At 36.9% G+C, this 19,740-nt stretch overlaps 1 protein-coding gene across 1 annotated transcript in view; it reads right to left on the bottom strand.

Annotated features, from left to right (window-relative positions):
* The window catches only part of LOC106879876 (cystine/glutamate transporter), a 44,757-nt gene extending 27,105 nt beyond the window's left edge, over positions 1-17,652 (bottom strand). The window contains exons 1-4 of the mRNA XM_089338237.1: positions 16,870-17,652; positions 10,624-10,749; positions 10,037-10,136; positions 8,252-8,296 (exon numbers count right to left, since the gene is read on the bottom strand). Of these exons, the coding sequence (XP_089194363.1) occupies positions 8,252-8,296; positions 10,037-10,136; positions 10,624-10,749; positions 16,870-17,497 (899 nt within the window). The 5' untranslated portion in view covers positions 17,498-17,652. The remainder of the gene's footprint in view (positions 1-8,251; positions 8,297-10,036; positions 10,137-10,623; positions 10,750-16,869) is intronic.
* Between the last annotated feature and the right edge of the window lie 2,088 nt (positions 17,653-19,740).

The following is a 19,740-nucleotide window of genomic DNA, read 5'->3' on the forward strand; positions in this document are numbered from 1 at the left end:
ACACACACACATACACACATACATACATACATACACATACATACATACATACCTGTTAGTGTTGAAATTTCAATGAAGGAGCCTTGCATCTAGGTTAGAAACCGGCTCTTTCTCTACTGGCAAGAAATCTTGAAATAAACTGAATAATGACATACATACATACATGCATGCATACATACATGCATGCATACATACATGCATGCATACATACATGCATGCATACGTACGTACGTACACACATACAAACACAGACACACACACGCGCACACACGTATATACACACATGTATGTGTGTGCGTGTCTGTCTGTGTTCGTCCCTCTTCCCACACCGCTTGACAACCGGCGTTCGTTTGTTTACGTTCCTGCAACTTAGCGTTTGGATAAAATGTCGGATAGAATAAGTACCAGACTTTTAAAAAATAATTTACTGGAGTTGATTTGTTCGACTAAATTCTTCAAGACGGTGCTCCAGCATGGCAACAATCAAATGACTAAAACAGTTTTTGCCTTCTCAGTTACAAAAGCATGGTTCGATTTATAGCAGAGTCATTAATTTAAATCACCTAACCAAGCGAATGATTTGGTTAGTACGTGCTGATGAGATATAATAAGACTGAAACTTGTTTTGAGTTGTCACAATATTTACTCAAAAGTGTCTCACTCCCTACTGCATGTAATCATTTAATGTTTACACAGTTCACATTTCAGAGTCTGTTTTGGACCTTTCTTCACAAGAATTTTCATTAACGCTAATAATCCTCCCACCAAACCGCTGTAATTTCAATTGATCATGAACATTTAAACATACCCTTTATTTTACTGTGCTTAGCATGTATGTCAATTTATAACGAAATGTAAAAACAAGGATGGCTAGATTTAAATGGCTGAAAAGAAAGAGGTGTGTGTAATGACAGTTGTTTCTGATAGGACCCTGTGAAAGGAGATGCCTGAGGACTCTACTCCAACGGCTTTTTCTGGAATAGTAGGCAGAGAAGTTGGATTGGCGGAATTCTAGTTCAAGCACCCCATTTATATAATACCTCGTCACTTAAAAAAAAAAAAATTATTTGGAGTTTTCAGAAAATTTTTGCGAATTTGTATTCTGTATACGGTAATTCATAGAATTATATATATATAAAATTATTTCTGAAAGAAAATAAATCCTAAAAATTCCACTCTTATTCGAATTTTTAAAAAAATCACAGTTTAAAATACGAACAGTCCGAATTTTTTGCTTAAATCCCAGCAATGGACCACTCATGAGTGCATCATCATTCCATTAAATGTGTTTATGGGGAGAAAAAATATTGAAAAACATCAATACATGTCAGAGTGACGAAGAAACTAGGAAAGGTGGTTGTGAGATGTACTAGATTTAAATGCTAAATCGCCCTTAATCATACACGCAAGCTGACACAACTTTCTTTCTCTCTCTCTCTTCTCTCCCTCTCTCGATACGTTTTGGTTATCTCACCCCCATTAAAAAATTACCATTAAAAAATTGGGTTACCTCCCCACTAAAAAATTAGGTTTGTGGCGACAAGAGATTGGATAAAAAGTGTTAGATCCTTTTGATTTAATACTTCAACACATTGTTGACAGTTTAGCCTCCTTAGGCTTGGTATGATTTCTTATAAAAATGTTATTAGATTCAATAAGATGATTAATTTTTTTTCAGTTTTCCTGTTTATTATTTTTTTCAGTTTTCATGCTTATTGATTGCGAGTTAAACAATTTTTTTAGGTGGGGGAGATAACCAAAAGTACCGATTTTTAATGGGGGTGAGATAACCAAAAAGTACCCCTCTCTCTTCTCTCCCTCTCTCTTCTCTCCCTCTCTCTTCTCTCCCTCTCTCTTCTCTCCCTCTCTCTTCTCTCCCTCTCTCTTCTCTCCCTCTCTCTTCTCTCCCTCTCTCTTCTCTCCCTCTCTCTATCTTCTCTCTCTCTCTCTCTCTCTCTCTCTCTCTCTCTCTCTCTCTCTCTCTCTCTCTCTCTCTCTCTCTCTCGAACATCGGAAAATTTTGCACTAAACAAAATGAAAAATAAAATAAACCAATTTGCTGAGAAGGTTGTATTTGGGTATAGGTACTTAAAGCAGAAAACATGGGGATCTTTTTTAAAACGGGGGCCACATTTTTCATTAACGAAACACTTTGAAACTTGGAACACTGGTAGAATGTGTCATATAAAACATCTTTTTCTCTTAGTCTTCTTAAAAAAAAAGGTTCATTCAGCCGATATACATTAAGTGCCGACTACATAAACAAACGATTCTGAAACAATTAACCCTAACCCTAACCCTAACCCTAGGGTTAGGGTTGGGTTAAAGCAAATTTAAAATGAAAAAAGCAAATAAAACGAAGGTATGGAGATTAAATACGCTTTACATCGCTTAATCAGCCAAAGGAGTAAATGTAAACAACTGAATACTTGTCAGTGATTGGTTGAAATTATCGAAATAAGACAATTTTTTCATGAAATAAATTCGAATACAAAAATATTTTTCTGTTCTATAACACAAAATAGATAAGTATACGAAGTTTGAAAGTCTTTCCGTACCAAAAACACTACGTAAAACATTAATGAAAAATGTGGCCCCCGTTTTAAAATATATCCAAACATGGACCATAGAAGGAACATATCGTAATAAAAGTCTGGTTTTGAGTACCGTCAAGTTTATACCATCTTATTTCGAATGTTACCCAACTACTTTGGATCAAGAAATGTTCACCATGTACCTTCTACAAAAAAGACAGAAAGTATCAGCTGATAACAAATGTAGGCTATTTAAAACAAAAACAGAAGACATTAACCACGCACACACACACACACACACACACACTCAGTTAGACAGGTCAACGTATTGAGAGGAATAGCAGTCACCTCTCTGGATACATACACAGACAGCCAGATAAACAAACATCCAGCCTGACAGTCAAACTTTAAATAGTATATTAGTCAGCGTGTCTGGTGAAGGAGTGTTTCAGTCGCCACTTTTAGTGTTGTCATCATTTTCTGAAGACTTCTAGTCTGAGTATTTACACAGAATTAAGAATAAACTTGAATAAATGATAATGACTAGTAATAGCTAGTGTTGATAGTTGTGATGGTTGTAGAGATCACTTGAGACGTGTGAAAAAGATGATTGATGGGATAGAGAGCAACATCAACAACTCCATCAACGCGAGCCTCTGCGTCAGAAGTGAGGAGTTCCTCGCTCCCAGTTGAAATTTCACTCTTACTCAAATTTGAAACGGCACTCTGTGAAGTCTCTGAAACACAAATCACATCTTACCGCCCTTTGGACAAAATAGTCCAATTTAATGTTTTTGATTATTGGGTCTATTGGGTGATATGGAATTAAACAACTACAATTACAACAATAGTAGTAGTAGTAGTAGTAGTAGTAGTAGTAGTAGTAGTAGTAGTAGTAGTAGTAGTAGTAATGGTGGTGGTGGTGGTGGTGGTGATAGCAGTCGCAGCGGCTGCAATAACAACCACAACGACAGCAGAAGTTATTAGTAACACTGTCGCATCACCAAAGACTCTTGCTTTTCAAACGTTATTCTTGTCAATACCTATCTGGTTAACGTCCTCGCTCACCCTTCACTCCAACTCTAGGCCTTCTGCGACTGTAAAATCAATGTTAATGCTGATATCCAAATTGTCTTCCTTAAATATGCCTGTCTGGTCTTTTGTAAAACATGCTCTTGCGATGGCTATTCGTATTACCGAAACTGTTAAACAATCGTCTCTGTACAATCTGTAGAGTGAGTGGGCTATTTTCTAAATGAGTGTCTAAGTTAAAAGTTCGACTATTTCGAGAATTTCCGCTCTGTCTAAAGCTTTCATTAAGTCGTCCAATACTTAATCACTTTGGTAATAAATATGTTCTGGACTTCCAGGGCTTTCAGATGAACAGACTTAGATAATTCTCTGTATTAACTTTGATAGGTTTCGGCCAGTATACGCCCAGGCCACGTCTAACTTAATAATACCACCTGATGAAGTATTTTAGTCATATATGGGGCACTCTGGCCCACTCTAGCAAAAAGTTATTATTGTTGGAGACATATCCAGGTGTAGGTGGTTGGTCCGGGAGTTTTTGGGAGAAATTTGTCCAGAGAACTTTTTAATTTTATGGGATCCGTTTCCGTTTTGACGTATCTTGGTGAGCTGGACCGGTTGAGGTAAGGTGTCGTAATGTTGTTATGTATCCTGAGTTCGATTTTTGTAGTGGGCGGATAGCACGGGGGCCAAGTCTTGGGTGGATTTTAAAATTGATGCGAACATCATTTATGCAATATTGATGGAATATTTTCCACATCACACAAATGATGTAGCGCTCCCGGTGGCGTTGGAGAGAGATTGAGTTTTTTTTAGTCTACCCCAATAGTCAATGCTTCTCATACCGTCTATCTTTCTTGTTATTGACCTCTGGAGTGCTTCAACTTTCATAATGAGTTGCTTCGTGTGGAAAGATTACAGTGGGCAACAACATTCTGGAAAAAGTAGAGTAGAGAAGGATGATGGTGTGGACATTTCTAGATCGGAAAGTTCTCAGAATCCAGGAACACATCTCGCTGGCCAATTCAATCTTACTGTTTACATGAGAACTCCAGCTTAGATTGTATTTCAACGATTACTCCAAGGTCTCTGGTGTTGTTGGATGACACTAGGGAGTCGCCCGAAGGGAGGGCATATGGTAGTTTCAGAGTAACCTCTTTTTCAAAGTGGACCAAATTAAACTTATCTTCATTTAGAAACATTGCTTTTTTCCGCCCATTGGACAACAAATCCGACTGAAGGCATGTTCGGTTTCCCATCGTTTATGGCCTTCTGGAATTTGGAATCATCTGCAAAGATTTGAAATGTAGAAAGTTTGATGACGTCTGCTATGTCATCGATGTCGATAACAAAGAGGAGTGGGCCCAACACAACTTTGTGGGACACAGCTACTGACTTTGGCTGAGCTTGATCGGATTCCCTGAAACAGGACATGTTGGGTTCTATTCTCAGGAAGCGCTTTATCCACTGCAGCAGCTTTCCACGAACTCCAATGTTGGACAGTTTCTTCAGCGGGATTTTGTGGTCCACTCTGTCAAATGCCTTGCTGAAATCAAGGTATATGACATCAGTGTTGGAGCCTTCTCCCATCGCATAGAATCAGCAGAGAACTTTGATTTTATTCTAATCATTAAGCCATGCGCCCTCCAATGCTCCATTACTGACACATAAAAGGGAGATTGGGGCTTAGACAATGGCTTCAAATCCTTGCAATTATCATTGCTAACAACTACTACAACCTGGGAGCAAGTCTCTACTTGGTTAGTTGACATGCTATAAATAGCAACCTTACAACCTAGCACTTTAGAAAATAAGTTCATGTGGGATAATATGGTTCTAAGTGCACTGTGAAATGTGCATTGGAAAGGGACTGCTTTGTCACAACTGGCTCACCTTTAATATAATCAAAGTTCTGCTCGTTCTGAGCTTCTTTGAGACTAAATAACAAAAACAACCAATACCACCCATCTCACTGGAATCTTCCTCATTGCCGTCTTCATCATCGTCGTCGTCGTCCTTATCATCATCATCAGCAGCAGCAGCAGCAGCAGAATTATCTTCCTCATTATTACCATTAACTTGTTTGCTCAATTAACTGAAAATGTTTAAAGGAAGCCATTATCTACACACACACACACACACACACACACACACAACGAACATCAACAACATCAAAAAATCTGCTCCAAAATGGACATAACATATATTGACAAGAACTGTTTAGAGGTGAACCACGATACGCACCCACACTTAAGCCAATGGAACAGTAAACACACACCTCCTTAACACCCACGGAAATACATAACAATTATTCACACACTCATACGTACACCATTATATATATATATATATATATATATATCTATATATATCTTTTTGAGTGGGCCTGTGTTTGTGTGTATGTATTTTCGTACGTTCACACACACACACACACACACACACACACACACACACACACACACACACACACACACACTTACCTTGGAGTTTCCAACAGATGTTCTCACTTGAAACACACCCTTACAACTTAAAACATTTAACCCACCTTAAGATATAAACTATATAAAGTCATTTATACACTAATTTACACACGCTCACACACCCACCCAAACACTCCCCAAACACCCCAACTCACATACACACACATATACACACATACACACACATATACACACACACGTGTATACAGTAAAGATAAATAACAAGAAATATATACATACATAGACTCATAAACGAATAAATACCAACATACGTACATACTTCTGTAGCAGTTTACTGAGATGTGGTACAGGGGTACTTAAAACGAAAAACACAATCCACTAAGGGAATACACCACTCTAAAGCCTGGCATGGAGTACCAACAAGTTTATTACATCACACTTCGAAAGTTACCTTCGTGCATTCCAAGTTTAAGAAATATTCCCCAATTATCTACACGAGTTAAAAAGCTATAACTCACAACAAACGTAAGCTATGCAAAACCCAAACTGCAAACTGTGAGAAAAATGTTTTCACTATACTACCTTCTTACAAGACTCGATTTGTTAGCAACAGATATCTTGAGTAGAGCCAGGGATAAAGATATAACAAAAACATAATGATAAATATATTGAAATTAATGGATAAAATGAGCACTGAGTGAATCTAAGTATGAAACAAACAAATTAAATTACAAACATTGTTGTTTTTAGAATACTAAATAAAACATGCTGTGTTGTGGATGTCAACTGCCAACTGGACGTCACTGGGGTAAGAAAAATACAGGAGAAAGTAGTCAACTGTGTACCATAGATGAAGAGTCTGTAAATTCATTACCCAAAATAGACTCTTTGCAGTTTTATAACCATCATTACTGATGACAGGATAAGTATCAATGCGCTTCAAGCAAAGAACGGAGAAAGAACTTAGCTCCATCAGGCACACGCTACGGATAATCATGACACCTAGGATAATGAAGATATCCATCCACCCACCCATTTACTCTGCCATCTATTCTTGGGAGGGTCGTGAAGGTAGAGTCCTCAGGCACCTTCTCCTTAGGGTTCTATCAGAAACAACTGTCATTAGATTTTCTGGCTGGATTCCTAAGCACGACTAATTGAGACTTTGGATATTTTCCACTCATCTCATTATTGGTTTCCTGCTGGTTGGCTCGGCTTGAAAAATCCGTCTTGCAATTCATTCTTGCGACATTCTAATCACATGTCTCTAGTGTACTATGATACTTCTCAACTTAGAAAAAGTTGTGGCTCGACCTGGATCTCTGAGCCATGCACCTTGTTGAGTAACGTTACTCCCGAGACCTTTCGGTGGTACCCCATTTCGGCCACTTATATTACGATCGTACTCTTTCAGTCATTACCAAATATTCATGGCTGTAGAAAGGATGGACAAGAAAACTGAACTGAAGATAGCGTGGATCGAATGATAGAGCTGGCGCATTACTGTGCTAGCACCTCTGTAATTCTAGCATCCAATTTAGCCTCCTGCTTTCCTTCACTCGTGAATACGATCCCGAGATACGTAAATTTACAACTTTACCACCGAGTAAACACTTCGTTAGTATATGTTCGTGGGCAGAAAAAGAGGGATCAGACAAACTAGTTTCAAACTTGAGTTGGGATTTCAACAGTAACAAGTTTCCCCATCACTTTTACTGACCATGAAGTCACTGTTTGTAAAACCATTATTAATAAGTAAGTAAATGGGATATATTTGCAACCAGTTCACTTAATAAAATAATTAATAACGCATCAGTAATTTATTTTTAATCAAAGTAACTGCTAAGAACATGTTATATATGCATACTGTCTAATCCATTTACTTAAGCATTTAGTAATAACGGTTTAGAAGCAATGACCTTTGGACAATGAAAGAGGAACTCGGTCATTGATAAAATCCTAATATAGGATAGAAAGTAATCCGTCAGATTTTGCCTTTTCTGTTTGCGAAGATATTGCAAATAATAACAAGGTACTCGCATCTGTCTGTTAAAATAGTGTTTTGTTAACTTGTTTAAATAGATTCTGTAGTACAATGTAACACTATTTTATTCACCGCAGAGAATTGAAAAGGAAATTGGATCCCACCGAGATCTCAATTTTGAGCAAAATGGAAAGTAACTGTAAGACTCTTAATGATATAACTTTCTCCATCCTCTTCTTGATTAAAAAAAAAAAACTTACCTGGCAGAGTTTTTCATTTCCTCAGATAATGCTGCAATAATTGCCCTGAATAAAAACAGAAGATATTAGGAAACAAAAATATTGAAGGAAAACTGATTAACAAATTCTCTCCCTCTCCCTCGGCCCCTCTCTTACATCACACACCCATACACCCACAACCACCATCACCACACACACACATGATGTCTTTTTAAAATTTTTTCTAACACATACGATTCTTCAAACACGTGCCTTAAAACTTCAACTTGTGACTGTATAAATCATCTGGGCCAAACGAATAAGCGAACCCTATTATATATATTGAATACTTTTCTCTCTCGTTTGCATAACCAAACACGCGCGTGCGCGCATCTTGGTATACATTAGATCTAATCAAGATAATAATTGCCCTCATTATTGACAACACGCCCATCTATTTGGTAGATTGTTAATCCCTCGGACGTAAAATACTTCAAGTTTCAAAGTTACGAAACAATATCATTTTTAACCTCTTCGCAATTAATAAACTGTTTCCCCTCAAATTAATATTGCAATAATCTAAAACGATGGCAGTCAGATGGAGCCATATCAAGAGAGTAAGGAGGATGAGGCAAAAGCTGCATATTTACTGCCATAATGTTGCCATAACTTGGGCAATATGTGCTCTCGTAACGTTGAGTAAGAGCAACGCCCTTTTACAATTGATCAATGATAAACGCTTTTCTGCTAATTTACAATGCTTCCAACGCCGACAGTATTTCTCTGCATAAACTGTTTCGGTTTGGTTTAACATTTCATGATAGACAACACGTTTCATATCTCACCAAACACAGGGCATAACTTCTTGGGAGTGCAGTCCTGGTTTGGGGACGGATTCTCCTTTTTCACCGGTTGCTAACCATTGTCGTTTCCATTGGATATGATTATAGAGAACCCACTGTTCATCATTTGTGATGATTCTACCCAGGAAAGGTTCAGTAGCAAGCTTATTCCTCAATAATGCGCAGAGGGCAACTCTTCCATTAAGCTGAGATTCAGTCAGGTGATGAGGGACTCACTGACCAAGTTGAGACACTTTTCCCAGTTCATGAAGCTGTTTTATGATCAAAGTGTGACTTGAACTCTTTTGCTAATTCTCGTGCAGTTTGCTTTGTGTTTTCCACAATTAGGGTTTTTTCCCCCAGAAGCTCAATATTGACAGAACTTGGTCGTCCACATCCAGGGGAGTCTTCGAGAAAAAAGGTTTCTCGAACAAAACTGACCAAACCATTGGCATGTCCCGAGAATTCAAGTTACATTTCCATTGACAGAACGAATATTCCTTGCGGCTTCCATTGTTGAAGGGCCCCTTTTCACTTCATACAACATGCAATGTCTAATATGATCTAAACTCATCTTAAAAAGATAAAATAGATACGAATTTAACCAATTATAAAGAAAGTCACTAGGATGTAAAAATTAAAGCTTATTTTTCTGTTAATAGTGAAAATCTATCTATCTGTCTGTCTGTATATTTTATATATTCACATAATAATTAACACACACGCACACAAACGCATACAAACTCACACTCACAGACACCGAAGTGCATTTATCCAAGATTTTGTTTAAAACTAGCATTTAATGTTGAATTTGAACCAGTGTTTCATAATTACAATAATCCCAACATGCTCTATTATCAACTATTTTCCACATATCTAACAAGTAATGTTTCTTCTCTTGAATACTCCATAAGTAGAAAATAAAAGTGAAACTTCTTCAAAATATACGAATAATTAAAAAAAAAAAAAATTAATCTCCACTCACCATCCTCCATATGAAAAAATGGAATATAACACTGCAAGTACTAGAGAAGCAACATCAGTCTTGCTGTTTTCAAACGGTTCTTTGAAGTTTTCTATTTCTCCTGTAATACACGAAAACGTTTTAAAAATAAGGATCAGTTACGTAGATAAACCAATCCTTGAAGCCCAACAGACAATTTTTGCCTTTGTTGCAGGTCTATTTTCTTTGAATGCTTTATTCTAAGCTTTGTATGTTTATACATTGTATTTTGGTGTGAATTTGCCGTCAAAGTATCGTTGAGAAGCAAAACAATTGAAATTGGAAAATTGATAAACTGGCAACCTGAGCTTAAAGTTTTGATACTCTGAGGAGAAGAAAACATTTCCTTACTAGCTAATATTATTTGAATCTGATTTTCAAACGTATGGGTCACAATTTAGGACATGTTTTTGGGTTATGAGACCTTAACTTCGAGGAATAGCTTTTCCTCTACTTGCCAGATCAGCAGGCTAATGTTTTATGCCTTTAACGACATGGTTATTATTACTTAAATATATTTCAATTTTTCATTACATTTCAATTTGCTCGTATTATAATAATTTACGTACCTTGGCCGAGGGAAAATATACCACCGCTGATAACCAGCAGCAAAGTAATTATTTTAGTTGCTGCCATGACACTCTGGCATTTCGTAACGAATCTCGTATACACACAGTTCAATGCCACTACAGTCACTGGAAAAATTGAAATTAATATATATATATATATATGTATGTATGTATGTATGTATGTGTACGCGTGCGTGCACGTGTTTGTGTGTGCGCGTGTGCATACATATGTATGTACGCATGAATATGTTTGTGTGTGTGTGTGTGTGTGTGTTTTCTAATTAGTCCCGTAAGCTTAGCGTCAATTTTCGGGTTCGTCTTCAGGATGAAGTGATTATATTAGCGTATTGTTACAGTGTTTTCCAATAAACAGCAAAGGATCGTGGCGATGATGTTGTTATTCATAAAATCATCTTCACAGGATTTAAAAGTAACTGTTTATTTAACATTGCTTCTATAGTTCATTGCATAGGTGCTCTGTCTGTATTACGTTTTTGGTCTGTATTTTACTGGGTTTTTTTTACAGTTAATCATCCAGTTACCTTTTATTATCGATTAATGTTTTATCTAGTTTGTTTCAGATTCTGTATTCTAATGAACTGTTTTGATGCCTTGTTGTAAATGTGTGGCCAACCGATGTATGTCCGATGTAACAGTTTGAGTCATGAAGTTTACAATTTTCATGTTTACATTGAAATTTGTTTACTACAAGAGCTGTTTGAAGTCCTTGCTTTAGCCTCGCAATGTTTGTGGTTTTGTATTGATGAGCTGGTTCCTAAGTCTGAACTCTGAATAAAATCTAGTTTGTAGTTAGGTATGATACAAGCAGCATGCTGCCTTTAATGAGTTTTAAATGGGATATTCATCCTGTGTATAATTAGTATGTGATTAGAGGCAAGCTGTGAAAGTAGTACACTGTGTGTGTGTGTGTGTGGATTTATTTGTATGGTTTGTGTTGTTAGGTAAACTTGATCGATCGGAATTATAATCATAGTATTCTAGCCAGCTATGACCATCCTCTCTCTTCGTGAGCAGCTGGTGCTACTTTCGCTTTTTTTTTTGAGCAGATAGGGGTATGATTTGAGAGTAATTTGTTTGCTATTTCTAGTAGGTTGCGTGACTATATAGAGACTCCTTTATTGACACGTGTCGTGCGTGCGTGTTTTTACTTGTTGTTGTACCAGTTACATACACACACACACACACACACACACACACACATTGAGGAACATGACACGAAAAGCTCGGTGTAGCAACGGAGTAAAACCTGGTCTCCGAATAGATCAATGGACCCTACTACATATGAGCACATTTTTTTCTCATTTATGCATAACAATAGTGATATACGTGCTTCAATGGAAGTAATCTGCAGCTAATCAAAGCTTTGCTTCTTATTAGATTTGCTTTTACCGTAAATGAACATGGAAGTAGCTTCTTAAGTCCTGAGAGCTGCTGTTTAATATTTACTTTACAAACAGTGCAAATATGTCTCACCTCATGTGGCATGTTTGTTTTGTTTGATTTATGGATATATTAATGCTTTTTAGACCAGCATGGGGCGTACATTTATTATTGAATTCAAATTTTGGCACAAGGCCAGCAATTTGGGGGAAGGGGTCAGTCGATTACATAGACCCCAGAGTTCAACTGGCACTTATCTTATGGATCCCGAAAGGGTGAAAGGTAAAGTCGACTTCGGCGGAATTTGAACTCAGAACGTAAAGACAGACGAAATGCCGTTAAGCATTTTACCCAGCCTGTTAATGATTCTGCCAACTTGCAGCCTGAGTTAGATATATGGCTTATGAGTGTGTCTCCAGGAATGATCTTTGTGTCATCTGGGCCAACTATACGAATATGAGATCTCAGATGTGAAGTTAAGCCAGCCTTAGAAAGGCAAGTTTTGTCACACGTTGAGCAGCTGAAGGACGACTCTCTTTCTGTGTTTAGTAGGGTATTACTTTTCATAGTTATTTTAAATTATGCATACTTTTGTTTGTTTTCTTCAAATATTTCACCCCAGACCAGATCGTTTTTCCCCATTATCTCTGTCAAGAGTCATCTTTGCATGATATATTCAACTCCGCAAGACTGTTTTCAGCAAGTCTTTATATCGTTTTGTTTTGGTTTGCACTGTTTTCGTTTCCCAGCAGATAGCTCATCATAAAATACCTGGTTAGGGATGTATTTATCTTCCCACTCCCATCCACAGTAAATATTCACTCCATCCCAGCTGATTGCAAACCAGCATAGAGTGAATTGAAGAATTTCCTGCTTTCTCTAAATCCTCTGTGTAAACGATTCTCAGCCAACCCTCAGAATTTTAAGAAGACACTTTGAAGAAAGCATTCTAAAGATTCTATGTCGTGGTTGTAAATAGTCCGTATTTCTATTGAATAAAGAACACTGTTAAGAAAAGTAATGTATCAACTTGCACCAGGGCAGGATCCTATTGTTCCTCAAATATATGGGAAAGATAAAAGATCATTATCTGTTGTCGGTTCTTTTAAATACTTTGGTAGCATGGTTAACTAAAAAAAACAAAAAAACTTTGGACACAGGAACTGCATCTCGCATTCAAAACGCAGCAAAATCTTTTGTAACTAGACACGATTCCCAAGAAAGAATCGTGTCTAGTTACAACGACATATTAAGGTCAGCACGGAAACTTCGGTTTATCGTGCATGTGTACATACATACATATCAAGATGGCGCCGTCAACATCAGATGTGCAGGCGTAGAGGGCCATTAAAAAAAAAATTTGAACGTTCCCTTCTATATTTATGTCGACTCCTCCAGCTTAAATTAGTAACTGGTTTATTTCTCCCACTATAAATAAGAAAAAAACACCTTTTACCTACCAACGTAACGTTATATAGACCGGATTTTAAAAATTTACCCTATACCACGTGCAATTTCACTAATATGATTATGGCTGAAATTAACAACACTGCCACCAATGAAAACATCACTAGCACCAGTAAGCTATTTAAGAAGATATAAATACTCCTCTCATTTTACTTGGACTCTGCATCTAAACCAAGATCTATTTCGAAAAAAGCCACTGAATACCCTTTTGTCGGATATATGAAGCAGTTGCAAATACTGGGACGAATTTTATCCCAACTTAAGCACCTTTACAGCGAAATAGCTTCGACAACAAGCATCTTTTTTTGAGAGAAAAATAACTTACTCTCGTGCTGCAAATCGATCTTCTCAAAACACTGAGAACTGGGCAAAACATGGCAGAAGAGAGATCGAAAATAATGTAAACAAACCACTGCCATCACTAAATTTTCGTGTCTCTTGAAATGTAGCTGAATCAACAGAGACAGCTGTAGAATATATTCAGCTTAGAAATATCCTGAAACCACAGTTCATAGAAAACCTTTCTACTTTTGCAAAACGATCGTTAATTATCAGGCCATTATTAACAAGATTTAGAAAAAATTCAACAGCTCTAATATTGAAAGTTATCGACGATGTTGCTGGAGAGCACATGGAATCATGTGATGATAATTACTAGAGTAATAATACCTTCATAGACACAGCTGCTGTAACTTTTAGGAGAAATCTGCAGAATACATGGTAAATCCACGTCGCCATATTGGCTGATTAACCACGACAATAAAATGTAACAGGAACAATGAGTTCACACCTCATCAGTCACATCTTATAAACAAATTAACAAAACTGTGTTTACACTTCGCAACAAGCTTTGAAGGGAGGTTAATTACTCTAAAACACGAACTCACGGCTCTGAACGAAAATCTTCGCGACCACAAACGAATTTTTGAATGAATCTGAATAAATCACAAATTTGCTTCTAACCCACTGGCAGTATTTAGAAAAATGAGGAAAGAAAATATGACCGTCAAGAAAGTCCCCTGTCCAGAAGATCTTGAATCATACTGGGTGAAAATCTGGAAGGAAAAGAGGAATCTCAACCTCAATGTATCGTGACTAAATGCAGTTAAGAGAGAATACTGTACCAGCATCAACAGTAAAACATATGCAATTGACCCGGAAATTTTCACCATACCTATAGGCAAACTGCATAATAGGAAGGTACCTGGAAGGGATCTAATAGCTGGATACTGGATTAAGAGGCTGACATTTTCAGGAAACCACTAATAAGTATATTCAAAAGTACTATGGACGGTCAGATTGACATATCAAATTGGCTTGCTATAGCACGGACGAATTTAGTGGCCAAGAATGAAACCACCGAGTTGCCCGAGAATTACAGGCCCGTTGCTTGCCTAAATACGTATAAACTGTAAACAAGCTGCTTCAACCATTTTCTCCAGGATCATTGTGACTGATGAGCAGGCAGGCGGAAAGAAGGGAGTGTTGGGATGTGCTGAACAACTTTCGATAAACAACGCTGCACTGTCCGAGGTGAAAAAAAAAAAACCAATCGTAGGAGCCTTATAACACTGGCTTGGTAATTGAAAGGCATTCGACTCTATTCCTCACTCATGGCTGCTGAAGTGTCTCCATTTGGCAAAAGTGCCTGTTACTTTAATTGCTGCTATTTAGAAGCTCATAAAGACCTGAGCCACAATCCTCACGCTTAGAAGAGAGTGGAACAATCGTCTACAATGCCATAAATATTTCAAAGGAAATATTCCAGGGAGATAGACTCTCTGTGCTTCTGTTCATTTTGGCGTTAAATCCATTATCATTCCTGCTACAATAAACAAATGGCTACATACTAGGGTCTGCAACTGCAAAAGATATTAATGTAACCCTTAATTTCTCAGTGGATGATATTAAATTTATGCTAAAAATGTTAACGATGCCAAAACACAACTGGAATTAATAACAACATTTTTAGCTGACATAGGAATGGAATATGGCCAGAAAAATGTTCTTATTTAATTGTTGAACGGGGAAAATCAGTCTCCCAGACACAAAACCTCTCCTATCTCTCACAAAGAATGCTACAAGTACCTTGGCATTGATGAAAATATATCATACCAAGGTATTGTGAATAAAGATAGAGTGGCCCAAGAATATTATACCAGACTAAGAAAAATATGGCAGTCTGAACTCTCCTCTTACAAGACAATATCCGTAATGCATTTGCAGTGCCAGTGCTGATTCCAACATTTGGGATATTTGACTGATCTGTAGAAGAAATTCACTCCATAGACATTAAAGCTCGCAAGATACTAACATCAACTGGATATCTCCACAAAAATAGTGATATCGACAGGCTCTATCTTAAAAGAGATAAAGGAGGTAGGGGCTTGACTGCCTTAACAAGTGACATAAACACAATGTGTTTTGCATCAACAAAAAACTGAGGCCATCACCTTTCCTGCAGATGAAACGACCTTGGCCTTTTTTGGAACAAGTGAGAAAGGGTGTTTCTACTGCATGGTTTGTCTCTTTGTCTCAGGCTCAAAGTGATGACCTCAGTACTCATTCCGACTTAGGAAACGTTCAAGGAAACAAGTTGGATCTACTTCAAGCAATGCCAGATTTTCCTTTGATATGATCAACCAGGTGCGCTTTTGATCAGGTGGTTGCAACGTGAGCTTCATAATCACTCAGCCATGCATGCGCCGTTTATATATATATATATATATATATATATATATATATATGAGCTTTTGTAGTTTCTACTTAGGGTAAAGTGTCTCTGGTGTTTTTATTTCACTTACGCATGCACGCACGCACAACTTGTAGTAATACGATGTCATATGACGTCAGGTAATAGGTACACACAATTAGTGCTCAGATAAAATTTGTGCCTAAATTCCAGCTTATAAATGTAAAAATGTGGTAGCTGCTTAAATAAAGAATGACTAATTATAATATATCAATCAAGTTGTTATATGGCTAATAGAACAAAGAATAGTCAGGCAAACAACAGATATCGAACCAGATTATAATATATTTATACAATATATAGAGAAAAACAAATGCATAAAGGCGTTTAAACTGCCACAGATCAGTAAAGATTCCAATAAGGGAATTTCTTAATTGTTGCGATGTAAACAGGTAGATTCCAGGTAGAAGCAGAAGGTAAGTCCGTAGCAGTGATATGACAGTTTTGTAGGCAGTTGAAAGTTATCACAGGTAAAAGATTTGGAACCGCTATTTATACTCCTTTATGCATTGTTTTTCTCTTTAATTTGTTCCTGTTATTTACCATTAGGAATTGTATTCATTAAATAATTAGAAGCAGTAGCAAACAAACACAAATGAAATAAATCAGAAGCAACGTTTTCTTACATAGAATCCAACCTGCCAAAAGCCTCACGGGAAAATCCGGTGGGTCGCATGTCAGGAAGTGAATCTTGAGAATATAAAGTGATGCTGTATAAGAAAGAAATGCCCAAAACGGACCCACTATTAACAGGTTATAACCCCAAAGAATGATAAATGCAGGTAAAGGACCTAAAATTTCTTGAACATAAAGATATACTCCACCGCAAGCTGGAAACATAGCTGCAAGTTCAAGGGTAATCAATGCTTGTAAGAGGTTCCCTAACCCGCCAATTAACCAAATTATTAATGATACACCAACGGAACCGGAATTCTTAAAGATGGACGTCGGAGTAATGAAAATTGACACGTGACCTACTATAGCGACTAACAAGCTAAAACTAGTAACTAAACTGATACTTTTCTTCAATTCTATTGTCTCTCGATGAGGAAGTTTCCGTTGCTGCAATGGAATCCCCTTGTCGCTCGAATCCCTTATAATACTAATTTCCGGTTGCAAATCTGGTTGAGCGGGGAAACCGTCTGGCAGTGAGCCATAGCCGTTATCAGGAACGAATGCTTCGTTTTGGTAAACTTGTTTTTGGTAGATTCCATTTAGTCCATTAGGATTGAGAACTAACTTTCGATTTTTCATTTTCTGATTCTTGTTTCGTTTTGCTTTATTGGCTCTGTTTCTTTTTTTTAATTTTTTATTCCTTCCTCTTTTTCTAGTGCCTTTTAAACGTTTTCTTCGCGTTATTTAGTTTACACACACACACACATCAATATGTGTGTATGTATGTATGTATATATATATATATATATATATATATATATATATATATATATATGTGTGTGTGTGTGTGTGTGTGTGTATCTATCTATCTATCTATCTATCTATCTATCTATCTATATGTAAAAATGTGTGTATGTATGTATTTCCCTTTCTTTTTTGTCTTTCCCTTTCTCTCTCTCTCTCATATATATATATATATATATATATATATATATATATATATATATATAATGTGTGTGTGTGTGTGTGTGTGTGTGCGTGCGTGCGTGTGTGTGTGTGTGTGAGAGAGTGCGCGAGTGAGTGTATGTGTATGTTTTATTTTTCTTCCTTCTTCTTTTTTTCTGTGTTTTCCCTTTGTTTCTTTTCTCTTCTCTCTTCAGCCTCTTTCGTTTTCCAGCCTGGTAAAAGGAAAATAGATAAAAATCAAAATTAGATAAACAAGTAAATAACCCTCGTTCCATCCTGCTCAATGTTCTACAAAAATATGTCATACACATAAAAAAATGTCATACGTATAAAATATCAAAAATACATTTAAAGGTTCTCTGCCACATACTTATAAATCGTATTTTGTATTTGGAGGCATTCTTTCATATAGTTGTTGTACGAAAGTTTTCTCGTTAGCTCGGTGTACGATAGAGATTTGGTTCCGTGTGGTTAAGACATAAAATATGCGCTGTTTCTACGAATATGTTAGAATCCACAATGTATTCTAGTGTGTGGGAGACTGTAGATAAACACGTTCTCTGTATTCGAACATGTTTGCATTTGTTCATTAAACAATGCGGCATCTATACTTTGACACGAAATATAAAAGACATACTTAAACTAGTTAACGGGGAGATAAATTATCACCAGCTATATTACTTTACGTCTCCGTAAATTGGAGATAATTTTACACTCGTAGGCCTTTTACCTATAAGTTTCATACCAGGAGTTGAGGTACTCCGGCAATCATAAGAAAATATTGAAAGAAATTACACGGTGTGGGTTCTTTGCCACTAAAAGTCTGAAAGTGTTAATTTTGCTTTGCTGATCTTAAGCTATGGTAAAAAATACTTGAATGTGCACACACACACGACTACACAAGATTTTAAAATCATCTCCCAACCGCATTCCTCACATCTCCATTCAACCCCGCCTTCACCCTGGCTTCAACGCCACCCTATAAGCAAATATGGATCTAGTTCAAAACAGGGGCACCAGTATTTTCTTAACGAAACACTTTGAAACTTGAGACACTGGTAGAATGTGTCATATAAAACATCTTTTTCTCTTAGTCGTCTTAAGAAAAATTATTATATTGCAACTTATTTTATGTTAAAGTTGTCGTATTTCTGTAATTTCAACCAATGACTGACGTCCATTCAGTCGAATACAGTAAGTGCTGACTACGTAAACAAACGATTCTGGCGGTGATAAAATTATTATTTCCTTGTCAAAAAATGGCTGAAGCATATTGGCAGTAGTTAATAAACCTTTCTATTATAGGCACAAGGCCTGGTTTTTGAGGGAAGGAGCAAGTCAATTAGGGTTAGGGTTAGGGTTAGGGAAAACGAACACACGTGTGTTGCCTCTCTGCAAAATGTCAGAAGTAATGGAGATTAAATACGCTTTACATCGCTTAAACTGCCAAAGGAGTAACTATAAACAGCTGAATACTTGTCAGTGATTGGTTGAAATTATCGAAATAAGACAATTTTTTACATGAAATACAAAATTTTTTTTCTGTTCTATAACACAAAATAGATAAGTATACGAAGTTTGAAAGTCTTTCGGTACCAAAAACACTACATAAAATATAAATGAAAACTGGTGCCCCCGTTTTGAACTAGATCCGCAAATATCCGTATAGGGTGGCATTTTTTGCTTTGTTTCCAATCCAAGAGGCGTAACTCAAATTAGCAAAAAACCTTTTCCCTTCGGTTTGAACTTGGACAATTTCATTCTGTTGTTTTTCAGACCAAAAGACCAGATGTGATACTTTCAAACCCCCAGTAGCAAAGAACCCATATTATACTATTTCTTATTTCTTTATTGCCCACAAGGGGCTAAACATAGAGGGGACAAACAAGGACAGACAAACGGATTAAGTCGATTAT

This window comes from Octopus bimaculoides, chromosome 20 (assembly GCF_046866305.1).
Source record: "Octopus bimaculoides isolate indiv1 chromosome 20, ASM4686630v1, whole genome shotgun sequence".
Lineage (NCBI taxonomy): Eukaryota > Metazoa > Mollusca > Cephalopoda > Octopoda > Octopodidae > Octopus > Octopus bimaculoides.